Source organism: Nicrophorus vespilloides, unplaced genomic scaffold (assembly GCF_001412225.1).
Source record: "Nicrophorus vespilloides isolate i.1.1-1 unplaced genomic scaffold, Nicve_v1.0, whole genome shotgun sequence".
NCBI classification, from domain to species: domain Eukaryota; kingdom Metazoa; phylum Arthropoda; class Insecta; order Coleoptera; family Silphidae; genus Nicrophorus; species Nicrophorus vespilloides.
The window spans coordinates 256,838-273,614 of NW_017097859.1; the positions used below are offsets into that span (position 1 = coordinate 256,838).

Sequence of the window (16,777 nt, forward strand, 5' to 3'; positions counted from 1 at the left end):
TTGTTATTACGATTGTAAAGTACATTTATATTGTGATGAGTATGAGTTTTTTCAATGATTGAATCAAATTTTTAAATCGCATTGGATTCGAGGTTGGTATCAACGTGCAAGAGTTTTGTTTTGCTGGCGCTGGTGTTGAATCTGCTGAAGTGGTGGTAGTGGTGGTGAATTTCTTATACAAAATGGCCGTAGTATTGTAGAGTGTGAAACGTACGGCCGTTTGGAAGTATCTAATGAGTTATATTGGACTTTTGTATGGGCCTTTCTCGCCAATTGGGCCCCACCGCAATTGGAATAGTGGTTGCGGCTCAGATCCGCGACCTGCTAAAACCCATCGCGAAATGTAAGAATCACGCGTGAGAAGTGTGAGTGTATCATCTCTTTGTTTCCTCTTCACTCTCCATGGCCTGTTCCGTTGTTGCTGCTGCTAATACTACAACACTACCGATGCGAGCCGGTCCATCTCTTTTTCTTTCTGCAGTATTATATACGTAAATCATCTATATTTGTATTATTGGTTGGTGCTGTGTATAATAAGTGTGTGTGTGTGTGTTGACTATGTCGAACAGTGGACATTTTTCGTGGAAGATCATCAACATCATCATCTCGGGAGAAAAGAAAACTTGGATGCGCCAGTGACCATCCCAGGTGGCTATTATCGAAGGCAGCTAAGAAAGAAAACGTAAGTTATCATCATCAAGCAGCGAAGAAACAAATAGAGAACAGCATTCGACGGGGGTGGGTGGTGGTGGTGCTGCCGCTTTTAAAGTTGTCCAAGGGGTAGGAAAAGTAGGACACCAATGGTTTGGGCGTTCACTAGGGGAATGCCGACAGCATTCAGCTGGACGACTGCCCTTTTTTGATTTACGTCCAAATATATATATATATACATGTATTCTTTTATATCGTAACGTTCTCTTTTTCTTCTTCCGTTACTTCTTTTCGTTATTATTAAAAGTATCGATTTATCGATTCCGCGGGGATTCCCCACCCGCGCGCGAACTCCACTGATTCCCCAACAACAACTTTTGTTATTGCATTCGCTCGCTCACATTGGCCAAAATTGGAAAAACAATCGAGAAAGAGAAAAAGAAAAATAAATCAACAATGTGAGTGTCGAGAATAGAAAAAAAGTATATTGGATTTTTGATTGCTTGCTTCCCTCTTGCAATCCAATATTATTACTACTATTATTTGCATGTGAGTTCATTTTTTAATTTATTTTTAACAATTAAAAACTTTTTAAAACTCTGGATGTGCACATGTGTCTATTTGCTCATGTCTGGAATCTGATTATTAAAATGGAATTTTATTAACCAATTAAAGCACATTTTTTTTATTATCGTTGCATAGTTTTGTTTTTCCATTATGCCGATTCACACTGTGAATGTTTATGAGAGCTTTGCATGCTGCACGTGATTAATAATATAAGAGAAAATTAAAATAATAATGAACATCTAAATGTTCTACTTGGATTAGCTTTCATAGTTAGTTTTACATTTTTGATAAATTTGGAATGTTATCTTTACTAAATAGTCAATCAATAAATTAAGATACATTTAACCTTATGTAATAGTTGTCCATATAGAGTTCTTTAAGTAAGCCGAATTTCGTTTTTGGTAATGAACATATTATACATTTGACATGAATGAAACAAGTATAAAAGGAAACAGGATAAGCAGATGTTATGAAACCTCGATGTACATTGAATGTTGTGGGGGTAACAGCTACTACCTGAGCACACGATAAAGGCTGGATTCCGGGGAAAATGCGGAACAATACGGTGGGAAATGGATAGACGGAGAAGCCTCTGGGCTTGGAACTGGTGTAAAAAAAAGTAAAATCGTCCAGTTGATTGCGAACTACGAGCAAAATTGGATATCTATTTTGATGGACCTGATGGCTCGTAAATATGGTTCGCAGTTGTGAACAAGTTTCGTAACAACGAAATTCTGTTTACTGAATTGCAATAGATATCGCTAAATGAACAGCTTATTTTGTTGTAGGTGTTCAAGTTTATTATTGTGATGTAATATTTTGCTTCAACTTTTTTTAGTTAATTCATTTTTAGATGGTGATGATAACACCAGAGCAGCGAAACAAGAATAATGCGTCGTGTGTTTACCATCTACCCAACCCTCCTTCCTTTAGCAAATGTAATTTAACTTGTGTCGTAATTTCCATGCAAGTGGATGAGGATAAGGATAGGGTTTCGCATTTGCCACGGACTGTTTGTTTTCCGAACTTTGATGGTGCCCTCGCACCCCACGTGCGTGCAGATCGTGAATGGTGATATAATATATAAAAAAATAGGTGTATGAAGGTGTATGTGCTCACGCATGAAATCCCCAAAGTGCACAAAAGAAGTCTGCAAGATGATCGTATGCAAAGCAGCAGCAGTTGGGATAAGTAATTAATCCGATGTTAGAGATACACTCCCGTGCCGTACGTTCGGCGTGCTGCTGCATATCGAATTACACGCCTATATGAGAATACGCAAGATGTGATCGATCTGCAGATGCAGCAACAGCAGTCTATGCATATTCCACCTGGAGAAAAACGACGGTGACATTCATTTTGATGGTTAAGACGACCACACATGCACGTCGAAACGCTGTTATTAGCGTCGAAAAAAAAAAGGTGGAAATGAGCAGACCGAATCGTCTTCGAGCGCAATTAAACCGAAAATCGAACACAAATTACTCACAGCTGCTCTGTCGAAAGGTGATGGTGCTTCTATACAAATTGAATTGAGTTGGTTACCTGCCTTCCAACTTACCTGTCCTTTTCTTGAGTCGGATGGATGAAAAAAGGAAGAAAATATGCCGTTGTTCCGTATTTGCTCAACTTAAATTGGCTCGGATCATTACCAATAATTATCATTGCAATTAACCAAAGGAAATGTCGCGTGAGTTATCCCGAAGATACGTCGATTGTTCGGTCTCATTAACATCTATATTTTTCTCTGGTTAGTTAACTTTTAATGTTAAATTAGAAGTGAGTTTCGGTGCGCGTTTCATTTAATTGTAGTTTCTGAATCCACGGTTCAAAGTTTCCTGTTCTACATTCATTCGCCTATCTGAAATAATTATTTCAGTTAATACGACCCAATTAACCTAAACAGCTGCAACTTTGATGATCCACGACCGATTGATAATAGAACGTTCGTCTTTATCAGAAAAGCTTCAACATTTCTCTTTCGTAATCGGGTACAGGATGGACGACGAGTATGAGGTGTGGACGAACGTTTCGAAAAGAGATGTGTCACGCAGCTCTTTGACCCGAACAAAACGTCTTTCCAAGAACATTAAACGATCTGGTCAACAGATAAACATGATTCCAAGTGTAAATCAAGAGGGAGAAAGAAAGAGACTGTGCTAATTGTTATTATGCGGACAACGAAACCACCTTATTTTGGGTAGCCGCAGAAGAATAAGAAGAAGGCACACAAAAACAAACCGGTTTGCACAATCAAAAATTAGAATCTATAATGTGTAGTGAAGATAGAGGATACTTGGCGAGAGAGTGAGAGTATAGAAGAGGAATGCTTGCTTCTTCACCACTCGGTCGGTGTTGAATTCCCCAAGAAAAGATTTAATATTGCGGTGAAAGGAATGCGTCACAGGCCGAGAGCTACAACAGTCACTTCTTCAACGTTGTTGCGCCTGTTTTCCCAGTAAATGCCGTCACCGAGAGAGCCAATTGCTGCTTGCATAATAATAATAATACAATTTAATGGCAGCAAGACGAAACTGCGGAATTAGATTTAGTTCGTGAATATTTGGGCTATGGGGGGAATCCCGAACTTTCATCATAATTAGTTTATATCCGACAGTTTTTCTTTATGAAGTAATTAATATTGTATTTCTACCGGTTATTCTATGATTCTTTGAACTTTTTGTGTGTACGAATATAAGTTCTAAATTTAGATCACAATTAATGATGGAGATTATTGATTGTTTCAATTCTTCAGACCATGCACGAGTTTGAGAAAAATATATGATATTCTCAATTTAAGAGAGGACTAGTCTCAAGTTTCGTTGCCTTCCCATTTGATGATAGATTGATCACATCTGTCTGACTTCTCCTATTACGTGACATTACTATATACTTTTCTTTTCTTAAAAAAAATTATCTGCTCGATGATGATTGGGGTTCTTCGAGAACTATCTGTGAATACATTCTCAAAAAGTTACCTCGCACGGTTATCTCTAGCGCTCATTAATCGGCCATTAGTCACATTTAATCCTTAAGCAAAAGACATTAATATCAATCGCTTTTGAATGAATCATGCATTGAAGACAATGACAAAATAATCTTCAGTTTGCAGCATCAAATTGGGTGTAGCGTTGTACCATTGTGTTACTCTTCTCGTATATGCAGAATAAACAAAATTGCATTAAAGTGATGCTAACTGGAAAAGAAAATAACTCAAAGTGGAGTTTGATACTTGAGTAAATAGCAATTGTTCGGTGCATTATAAACTAATGTGGAGCGTGAAATTATCAACGAAAACCGGACGCGAATAATTCTTTTCGACTGGATTCCTTTTGCGTGAGAAGTCATCATCATCATCGTGATTATTTAGAACATTTAATCATCTTTATGATTTATTATATTAGTTATTTATTATTTTATTACATTTTTTTTTCTTAATTACCCGGCTTGCGTTTTGAGGGTTTTCTTCTACATTCACGACCTTAATAAGAAAATAAATGGGGGAGTTAATCTCCGACGGGGATTTGTTGGCTTCGTTCCTCTTCCTGTCCACCTTTCGAAAATTGGAAATAAATTGCTGCGTCTTTATCGGCTTTCATTTATTCCTTCTTTTTATCCTTAATAGGGATTAGATAGAGGCGGAAACTAGACCTCAGATTTAAGGGAGCGAGGGAACTCTTAACGATCATCTTAGGTCAGGGTTTTAGGTGTTATCCTTTAAGTAAATAATGGTGTAATAATGCTGTTTCGTCTACAAAACCTTCTAAATGTCAGGAGAGTCCATCGTTTGCTACTACATTTTATATTATAAAGTAATTTGACTTTCTAATTTGCAATAAGTCCGTGTGTATAAACGAGTGTATTGCGTTTATTGGTATTACATTTTTGCTCATAATAAACACCTTGAGTTTATTAACTACCAAGATTTTAGGAACTATAATAGAAAAGAAAAATTTCTCTAGTTAACGAAATTCATTGTTCATATCAAAAATGTAAACTTGTAATGTATATAATTTCGGATTCAATATACATAAATATAGATTGCGTAAATATATTATTGCCATTATTTAAGTGGTGTTTATTTTTGTAGGGCGGAAAAGCTTACAATTGCTTAACGAGCCAACAAAGTTTTGTTTATTGTCCATTAGTTTCGTTTCTTTTCTCTGTTTTTATTACGATTTCATTATATATCTGTCTTTTTCTTTTCTCGCTTCTAACGGTTGTTGTGCGTAGATATAAGCATTTCTCTGTGGGAACCGGAGAGTAGGTTGAGGCTGAGAGAAAGAAATTAATATTTATGGGATGTAAGATGATTTCGAGTGATAAAAAATGTGTTTTCTTTTGCAGATTCCAAACGAATTTGGCGACTTTCCATGCAAAATAATAATATCCGAGGGGAGGAGGGAATCTGCCAACTTATTCAAACCACTAAGTAAGTATTTGAGGATTGATTGAACGAAGAAAGATTTATCGTTTTCTGATGTATGACGTGCTCATGCTGTCGTTCGATCTTGGCTGACCTATCTCTTTTGGAATGCGACCGTCGGGTATTTCACCTGTACCCCATATACCCCATATTTATTAATCGTCGCCAATGTCGAGCGAACGTTGTTGGCTCGTGCACAGACAGACATACAGGCAAATGGAAATGGGTAAAAAAAAGGAGAAAACCCAGATTAAAATCTCGGTTGTGTTTGTGTTTTCTTTTCATCTCATCTCTTGTCGTATCGTCGTTGTCGACGGACAAGAAGAAGATGGACGAGCGGACAGAACAAAACGTTTTCGGTGTGTGCACATCGATTTCGGAGATTAGATGGAATAGAAAGAATGAACAACAGTTAGGTACTCCGCCCGTGGCGTGTCCAGGTTTTGCCAGGTAGAAACGAATTTAATCAAATTTTCAATTACCGAATGTGCGTTTGCACCACCACGTTACCACCCTTACGTAACGTATTTTTGTTTATTTACTTATTCTCATATCGACTTTTCTTATTATTATCCTAAACCATCGTCGTCTTCATTTCTTCTCGGAGAGATGCGATTACTCATTCTGTAAATATTACGAGTTAACTCGTCTCTATAACTTGAGACTTTTAGTACCGGAAATTCTTACGATTAATTAACACAACTTCTCCTCTTTTCACATATATTCTCTTTTTATTTGTCTCTTCTTTTGAAACACAAAACCGTTCGCACTTATAAATATTCAAGATGCTTATATTCCTTTATGGTCGCTCGTTTCGAGGAAATCGGTCAGGACGAAAAGTATCAGGTCTCTCACTCCTCGAATGCCAGTTGAAGCGTATAAACGATTTTGACTAGTAGAGGAAAATATGTCGATTGAAAGGAATGCGCTATGTAAAGTCATTTTTTTTTCTACTAGCTTTCATCAAATAATTATATGTAATAACTTTCAACAATAACACATTTTAACGCTGAAATTTAAAACTAATATGATTTTGATCTAATGATTATCATTGAATTTAAAAACTCGTCATTTAACAAGGAACTTGGCGTGTTGTATCAACCGTTAATTTTTATATCTACAAATGGATATTAAAATGCAGAGAACCTGATATCCGTCAAAATCGTGACATTATACGACGGAAATTCTTCACCATACTTCTCGGTGCGCGTATGTCTTCCTGTTCGAATCATTTACTTATCATCATGAATGCATATCGTTGGTTGGTGTAGCAGGTGGAAAACCTTACTTTTGAATTCATTTTCCGATAAACTTGTGTGTATTTTGCGATTAACATGTACGAATATAAATATTTATTTTACGATGCGATATCGACGACAAGATTAGATTTACCAAATGTGAATTGCAATTTTCGTAATTCATTTAAGTATTTCTGTTCATTCGATTTGGGCGTTTCACCTGTAATTTTTAGAAATTGTAAGTACGACTTCATTAAACTTACCTATTGTTTTGGATTATACTATCAAAATATATTTCGATCTAAACAACTCATCTTAATTGATGTATTTTACAAATTCAGCGTTTTGTGTTTTATCTACATTTATTAATAAAAGTTTTAACTTTTTGAAAATAATATATCGTTGAATTTGTATAGATTGTTATGTGGATTTCTATCCTAGATTTGTTGGCTTCTATGGTAATGTAGAAAATTGAAAGCAGGTAATTTAGATCCGGTCGATTGCTACTTGTATGCATAATCTTATGGTCATTCCTGATTGTCTTTGTTTAGTTTTCGAGTGAAACGTACGTATGTTGTGTATGTAATATATTATAGAATGTATAATGTCGTAAGTTGTGACGGATGCAATAGCGGTTCCCAGGCGCAGGCCTGACCAAATTTGACTGCGACTTTACTTTGTATCCGTTTGTAATATATTATGTGGATGCACATACAAACATGTAACAGTAATATTAAACCACAGATCCAGAAACTCTCTGTCTCTCATCTTCTCTCCCTATCTTTCTCGCTCTGTGTGCATATCTACAAACTACATAACTCGTTCTCTCTGTCCTCCTTCTATGACCACCGAACGAGATCCGCTCGTCCGTGAACGTCGTTTCTTGCAGCTCTGCTGTTCCGCGCTGTAAATGGATTTATTTCATTGTTCAAAATCACGATTCTATAACGTCTCTAATTAGCCATAGTCGAAGAAAGTGGGCAACGGAAAAGGAAGGACTCGACGATAAACTATAAAAAAAGAACGTGAATATTGGTCCCCAATTTTTCGATAATATTTTTACAAACTTGAGATTGTGTTTGAATAGTATTGCCCCCCCAGTAAAAAGCTCACGACTTTGACTTTTCCTGAATGTGAAAATTGGGAGACGTGAAAGAAGAGGCTGCTTTTATGGTTCGCTCGTTTCCAAGGAAGGACGAAATAAAGACATATTGGAAGTAAAATCGGTGTACACTACGTTGTGAGTGTTCGTTCCCGGAAAGCGCTCATAAATAATATCAGAGCATATATAAAATACATCGTAATTAGTTTTTTTTTAATGGAACCATCTCTCTTTCGTTGCTATTATTTTAATGGAAATTTGTGTAATGGACATTATGAATGTTTAATTAAACACGCGTCAGGGGAAGCAGCAAAAACAACAACACATTATTAGGACGTAAACAAGATGTTTAAAAAGTTCGTGAGCGTGCTGTTGTCGTAGACGACAAAAATTGATGGACGTTCGATGTTGAAATGTTTATTTGTAACTTTTGTTTTTGTTCGTCTCTTTTAAAGAGACGTCGATTCATGTCTTGCATTATTAATGAAGAGCGAGGGGCAGCTTAATACGAAATTTATAGGGTTCCGAGAGGCGCGCGGCGTCTAGTAGCGTAGGGCAGACGAAATCTTGTTCTTTTAATGATTTTTTTTATATAAAATGTACTTACTTTTGCTTTTAAAACTCAACTCTGTCTGTCCCACCCCAACACCTTTTCATAAAAAAAAAATCATTGCGTTTCTTCACATCTGTGAGCGAGGGAAAGAAAAGTTGAAGATCATTCCATCGGATCGGTGAGAAGAAGCAGAGAGAGAGTCTTTGGAAACTTTTCGAGCAAATCGCGTTTGCTACGTGTCAAATGTCAATTAGCTTCGATGAGAAAAGAGGAAGAAAAAAAGAAGAGAAATCACCCTGCTACTTTTGTTTTTACAATCTCGAGGTTGACTAAACTTTTGGTGTGTCGTCTTCTCCCATCGATCGCACAGAATTTTCGGAAAAGTCGATTATATTAAATTACCTTTGCTTGGAATGATATTATTAAACGACGTCAATATTACTTAAGGACGCAACACGCGGCAATTATTAATCATTACAATAAGTACACATAAGTGGGCAAACAAAAAAAGTAAATAATGTAGATGATGATTATGATAAACCCTATAAAAAAAAAATATTTGCAATTTTATTACATCCTTCCTTTTCTTGTCATATTGAGATGTAATACAGGAATTGCTGGTATTGCGTTTAAGGCTTATAATTCAATTATGCAGCGTTTCTGTCCGCTTAATGGAATTATTTAAAAGTTCCATCGTTCGCAAAAAGTTTCAACATTTAATTTAAAAACTCTTTTAAATTACAAATACAATTTTGTAATTGCATTTTCAAAGTGAAACTATTCATCTCTCTCTTCCTCATTTTCTCTCGCTGATTCGCTCTGCATTCTCCTCTAATTTCAATTAAACTTTTCCATACGATCATATAGTTTTGCGAAAGGAAGGAATAATGGGTGCAATGCTTTCGTCCTGTTTATGGTAGGGCGTAGATAATGTTGTTGAAATGAAAGTCAATAAAATGCAATGTGAAAAGCAAAACTTTGTCGACCGATGTTCCCAAAATACGATAATTGAAGTTCCAAGTGTGAAATACGATGAGTTTATTGGTTTATGATTTTTACGATGTCCATTTGTTCCGGGTCGTATTCCTAATATTTTTCTTTGCAACATATTCTCTTGGACGAGTTTGACCACAAGCCATTTACACTTTAAGCTAACTACAATAGGTTTTTAAATCGAAAATAAAAGAAAGACATCTGGATAAAGCGAAAGCAGATGTAAACTATATTTTCTGCTAAAAATGAACTCTAATATGCAAATATTCATTTGATGAAGGAAGAATAGACAAATATTTATTAAAATGAGTTCTTGTTGTTTGCAATTGAACCAATGTATTACCAAAATAATGTAATTGACTGTTGAAGTGTGAAAGAGAGGGACGATGATTTGAGTTTAAGGGTTTTACGGTTCTTGCGTTGTAAATTGGTTCCGGTGGGTAAAAATTTTTCTGCAATGGGGGTGGGCTGGTAATTGCGGGTGCCATAAATGACGTGCAACGGTCGTAAATTATATTTTATCTTTTTCAACTGCCTACCCCCACACCATCCCGTCGTTGACATCGCATCCCCCCACTAATGGTTCTTTTCCTCTTATTTTTTTGTCTGTTACTTTTGCAGGTTTCCAGTCGCCTGGATACGCAGATGGTAGAATGTGGTCTTCTTGAGGAGCGGAAAAACAGTCGACGCCGTAGACGAAGAATAAGAGGAGGAAGGAGAATAAAGTTTACGTCTAGCGCGGGGACATCCGAGTGATAAACATCAAGTAAAGATGGAAAGAAACATGTGTGCAGTGGACGTTGCAAAGTGCGATGAGGACGTGATGATGAGGTGGAGGTGTTGGTGGTGGTGCTGCAGCGGCCGCCGCCGGTGTCGGGGGACGAAACGCGAGACTGTTAATAGTAACTGTGATCCGTATGTTGATATTGTGGGTGGTGCAGCATCCACTGTCGGCGGAATTAGTAGTATTTGGTTAATGTTAAGAGTGGTAATCTTAAGTTTGTATTTAATGTTGCGCGTGTGCCTAAAGGTTTTCGCGGATGGTAGACCGTTCCGAGCGGTGACGAAGATTCTGCTCGTGGTGGCGGTTGCGTCGCGCGTTCAATGCTTCACCAACGAGTTTGAGAAGACGGAGCAGTTCCTGGACAAGATCAACCTGGAGCAGAGCATTGCCGCAGTTCTGCAGAAGGTCGCCTACGGGTCTACGACAAAGCGATCCATCCCGGACAACGCGTACCCTGTGACGACGTTGTCCACGCCATTGCTGACAACATATCGATACTCGGACGGTTCTGACGAGTACTTACGAGTCGACGTGAAGAGTCCAGAGAACAGGGATATACCCAGATCGAACTTTGATTACGATCAGGGCGGAGGAGGAGGAAGCGACGGCGACGGAGATGGTGGTGGTGACGGTGGCATCGGCTACGGATCTGATTTGGAGAAGGATCACGTGTTGCCGACTAGCGCGCCCGCCGCCGATATCCTGAAGAATAACAACAACAAACATTACGATAACCCGAACAGGTATAACAACGACAGGGCGAAGCCGCACTATGACTCCTATAATCCGGAGTCGGCCACGGAAAATGTTTACAAGATGACGACCACTTACAACGGCCTGCGGAACGTTCGGCCAACGAAGAGCATTTACAGCAAAGATGTTCCCAGCTACGTGCCGCCCAGCCGGGCATTCTTTACGCCGCCTCTGCCGCCTGATTATTTGAATCCGTTCGCGGATAAACCGACGCTACGCGGCACCAACTCAGACAGCTTCATCAATCGCCGCCCCATACCACCGCCTAGCCTAATGCCCAATAAGGATCGCATTCCCTTCAGGCCGGACCTCCCGCCCAGCAAAGTGATCAACATGGAACGAGGAGGTGGCGGAGGCGACAACAGTAACGGCGGTGGCAGGTCGCCAGGTAGCCTGGATCAGCACCAGCAGCATCCGCACCAACAAAATGGCAGGAATCAGAGTGCAATGGAGGATAAACCGAAGAAACACCTGAACACGCCCTCTCAGAACGTGAACATCGACCGGCTGGGCGATTTTTACGGTCTCAACAGACAACACAACGAAACGAGCTTTGAATACGAAAAGGGCTACATACCATCCATAACCAGGATTTTGAGCGGATCTAACGGCCGGCACGACGACATCCCAGATATTCTACTGCGAACAGTCACCGCCACACCCAACGTGCAGCACAAGCAGGAGAGGAAGCATCAGCAGCAACCTCCACAGATGCCGTCGCCGCCGCAGAGAACGCCTCCGATTCAGGAAACTAGAACCCCCGAAGTGAAAGAGACGATGGATAGAGGAGCGGGCATCATTCCCGCTGAGGAAATGACGCCGCCACAGCAGAGGCCAGCCGACCGATCGGAGAGTGTGACAGTGAAGAAGGAGACTCTAGAGCACGCCGAGACCAATTTGAACCTGGATCTTACAACGCAAAGTTCAGAATTTAACTTGCCCAACGTAAAAACAAAGAAGAACAATGTGACCAAGGCTTCGTCCGACGAGATCTGGTGCATCGCGTGGAACGTGCATGTTTACCTGGTCGTGTTCTGTTACATAGTGCTAGCCATTTTCTCCATATACAAACTGGTGCGCTACGAGAACGATCCTCACATGTTCAGCAAAAGCTACTTCCTGACCATACACCTCATGCTGACCGTCATCTGCGTGCTGCGCATCTTCTACCTCACTTATGACCCGTACAACGTAGACCGTTCATTCAATATATTTCTGTACGATTTCCTACATAATTTTCCGCTCAGTCTGCTGGCGACGACGTTCGCCATTCTTATCCTGTTTCTGCTGAAGCGCACACTGACACATCTGAAGGTTAAAACCAAGCCGCTGTTCCTGGTTATCTTCGGATTAATGCACATCTTGCTGTGCTTCGTAGTGAGCGTCGTCGAGACGATCGGGTACTTCGACAAGGGAGGCAGTCTGGATGTCTGCAAAACAGTGTTCGTGTTACTCGCTTGGGCGCTGGGAGGCAGCTATCTCTATCTCTATCGTATCATCAAGAATGTCCTGGCGAAAAAGAGTCAAAATCTGTCCGAGATGTGCACGCAGAACATCAGCTACGCCTCGCACATCACCATAGCAGTGGCCCTTCTGTTCATCCTGCTTGGTTCGGTGCAGATCTATGCTCTGTTCTGTATCAAGGTAGACCGCTTCAACTCTGAGATCAAGCACCACTGGATTCTGTGGTCTTTCGAGCTGTCCGTCCGCCTCATCGAGGTTTCTATCATCACGTTGCTGGCCATCGTTGTCAGCCTGAAGATGTCGCAGCGTGAGAAGCAGACGACCGGCTTCCCGCTGTTCCCATGCACCACAAGTGAGACGAGCTCCGACAACATGTACCCGAACAACTGCAACACCAACCCGAACGCACTCAATTACAGCAGACAGGAGATGGTGCTCGATAGTTTGCCCTCAGCGGAGACCATCGAAAGACCCAATCTGCTGAAAAACGCTGCTTTCCAGAACGAGTCTTTCGACAAGAAGTCGACGCTGGAACGTTATCGGCCGGGTAGCAACAGCAACAACAGCAATCACAGTAACAACTGCGAAGACTTTGATCGCTTTGAGAGACCGAAGTGGGGCAGCGAGAGATTCGAGAGGTCCTGCAACAACGATCCTAGGGAGCAGAGCAGTCTGAGCAGCTTTGAACGAAACTCGAACACTGCGTCGCGGAATTCCGCCCGCAAATACGACGCTGCCAAATACTACAAGCCCAAGTACGACATAGAACAGGAATACCAGAAGCAGCACCAACACCATCATCAGCAGCAACAGTTAGACTACGTAAGGGGCGGCGATGTCTGCCCTTCGGCCGGAAACAACGTGTACAGTGAACCGATCGACCAACAGCAAAACCAGTACGAGAGGACGCGGCACGAGTTCGAGAGATCAGACTTTGACAGGCGATCGCGGAATAGCAGCAACACATCCGGGAGGCGGTCAACAACCGGCCGCTCTCGCAAAAACAACCACCCCCGGCCGCATCTGGGCGTGCAGACATTGCCCAACCACGAACGACACCCAGCGACGACACCTCCGATCGGTGGCATAGGTGGTGGAGGAGGAACCGAAACGATGATTGTCGATGATCAGGGTTTCGTCCGCTTCAGGCACATGCAAGATCTCGAGTGCAATGACAGATCCAAGAGGCATAAGAAACAGAACAACGAGGTCAACCATTATTCAGACGCTTGAGCTAAGTAGAAACGAAAACAACGTTATTTAATACAAAACAAACAAACAAAAAAAAAACAAAATAATGAAGAGTTATTTGCTGCCGCCGCCCTCTTCTCATTCGTGTTTTTCTTGTTTTGCCTCGGAAAATGAATTCAAGTAATTTAAAAAAATCCATAATGATGAACGAAAAAGAGAAAAGATAAAAGTCAAGATCAATTAAATTTATTCTTAACGTCTCTCCGTCGTCAAAATTAATTCCAATTTGCAGAATTGATTGTATGTGTGAAACGGAAATAGTTAATCATCAATTTCAATTAGTTCAAATTAAGTAATATATTTGAGAGGATTCTTGTCAATTGCGGCGAACGCGCAATTTCGTTTTGCCCTGATAATTGTTATTGTTTCGACTGCCCGGAACTCTGTGGAACGAGAAAACGATATAGCTAAGCGCGACATTTATGAAATTAATTCGCATTACTAGTAAGTCTCTTTCTACTTAAGTAAAACAAAGCAAGAGAAGAAAAAATTTGACTGATTTATTTTATTTATTTTTTTTGAAGTATGGAGGAAGAGGGAGAATAGAAAAATGATTGCGCAACCATCCTTCATTAATTATAAGTATATAAATTTGAAAGGGAAAGGAAGCAATTGTTAAATCTCGGATTATCTTCACGTACATACGCAAACAGCTGTCTCTCGTTGTCATCGTCATATGAATATTTGATTAGTGTAATATACCGTCCCTGAATTATTATGAGTATGAGAGCGAGCGAGAAAAAAAGTGTGTGATAAAGAGATAGAAAGATAAAGATGAGTAAAGAAAAGCAGAAATTCGATCATCACCCCCCACATTTACACGCACACTTAACATCATCATTTATTTATCGTTAGTTATTAATTTCATTATGATTTTTGTGTACATAGATTTTTTTTTTAAATTTTATAATTTCTAACATTAATTAGCTGCAAATGTCCTGCCCTGTCCTCTTCCCATATTCCTCCGCTCCGTTTATTCTTTTCTATTCGATCTCTGATTGCGTGGGGCGATCTTTATGTGTAATAACCATCCCTACGATAAAACCTGTTGTATAATTTCGAAATCCTTGCCAATAATTAATTTGTATATTTTTTTTATCGTGATCGATCCACGTATATTTTCTAATGGCCACTAAGAAATCCATTTTCATCCTTGCACCGCCAAAGAAATGCGGAGAACCTATTATATTTACGTATATAAATATACACAAATTATATTTTTGTTTATTAATTAATTAATTAATTATTATTATTTATCCTCTTCGTAAATAAAGACTGATTTAATTTTAATTTAGTAATTTTTACTATATACATAGCCATAGTATTATTATTTTGTATTTAAATCAAAAAGTTTCTTGCAAGTACCTCAAAATCAATTCCGCAATTTCATAATCTTCGTCCGTGCAAGGAAGAAAAAGAAAAACACCGATATCCTTATATACCCTCATGTAAATACAACTTAATTTTGAATATATTTATAAACTATTTACTCCCTGATTATTTTATTATTATTTTTTTTCGTTAATCATTTAAGTTAATCATTTTTGTGCAGTATTATTTCACGATTATTTTTTCTTTGTTTCGTTAAACATCTAAATATAATTTAATTTAATTAACTACACCCTCAGTATTGAAAAGGAAGAGCAGCACTTTCATCCCGAATTTATATATTTTTATCCCATACCCGTATATACATTGAATATTTTAATTTTTTTTTTTCAATAAATTATTATTTATTTTTTTCTCGTTTATGTAAATTTTCCACAACGAATTAATTTGTCTAAGTAATGTATTTCATAGAGTGAACACATTCCTAAACTTGGTTTTCATTTTTGTGTAACCCACAAATAATCAAGAGAACGTACTCTTGTTTTTATTTAATGATGATTTTTGTTCTTTTGTTTTTAATTCCGCCGACGTACTTACTGTTTATTTTGTATTTTTGAAAGCTTTATTTTTGCATATATATATATATTTGCATAGTTTCAACTATGATTAATTAATATATATATATGAGTGTATGTATATCCTTTTGCCAGTATATATTTTTTGTTTTATAAACCTTTAACACTATTAAATTTATAAGGTCTCTTTTCATCATCCCTCAATTTACTTAAAACCCGCTGTGTTAACTTTGTTGGACGGTGAAAAGACGCCCCCACGAACTGTGTAAAAAATAAATAGACTTTTAACTATATATATTAAGTGAAAAAAAAAAGAAAGAAGAGAAAAGTTGAGATTGATGAGAGGAATGCGAAGTTTGCATATTAGACATTAATTGTGAGAGCCGGTTTCCCCCGATTTGTTTCTATTATATTTTTTTTCTCTAAATATTTATATATATATATATATGTGTACATTTCCTTACAGAAAACTATTACATTGTTTTGTTTCTTTCGCATTTTGGAAATGACGAATAGTTTTCGGAGCGAAAACCCCGTAAAGAAAATGAAGATTTAAACATTGAAAAAGAAAAGAATGTATATTTATTATATTATATAATTGTACTGTTCGTCGTTCTTTTGATCGCACGGCGCGAGAAAGAAAAAAAAAACTATTGAATACCAGTAATTTTCGACAAAAAAAATAAATATGAAATGAAAACTGTATGATATTATTGTAATATATATAAGCCAATGGATATGTAAAGATAAAAAAATCGAAAAGTCAGCAGCGTTGTTTCATTTGTTAACCTTCTTACGCCCTTCCTCTACTTTAACAAAGTTTGGGTTAACGGTGTTTATTTTTTTGACTGTGAAGGGCTACAGTCGATGAAGAACATGTCTAAGGAGTTCAATTGTCTCGTAGTGTGTTGCAAAGTGGCGACAACGTATGAAGAAGGCTAATACTTCGTTGTCAATCATAGACCTCTGGTAATTAACGATAAGTACCCAAATAGTACGTGGTTGACGGAAAAATCGGCACGCAATCGGCAGTAATTATGGTAAGTAATATTGGGAGTTCCTTTTTGAATGCGAAGCATTCCACTAAAGTC

The 16,777-nt window shown here is 38.5% G+C and overlaps 1 protein-coding gene across 1 annotated transcript; it reads left to right on the top strand.

The window, feature by feature from the left end:
• The first annotated feature begins 136 nt into the window (after window positions 1-136).
• LOC108561200 lies at window positions 137-15,023 on the top strand. The gene is made up of 3 exons (XM_017919043.1): window positions 137-682; window positions 5,566-5,650; window positions 10,152-15,023. Exon 3 carries the CDS (start codon window positions 10,303-10,305, stop codon window positions 13,762-13,764), a length of 3,462 nt encoding a protein of 1,153 aa, XP_017774532.1. The 5' UTR covers window positions 137-682; window positions 5,566-5,650; window positions 10,152-10,302; the 3' UTR covers window positions 13,765-15,023.
• The last annotated feature ends 1,754 nt before the right edge of the window (window positions 15,024-16,777 follow it).

What these genes read in the sequence shown, in the direction of transcription:
- LOC108561200 (XM_017919043.1), top strand. Translation starts at nt 10,303, where the DNA reads ATGGAAAGAAACATGTGTGCAGTGGACGTTGCAAAGTGCGATGAGGAC.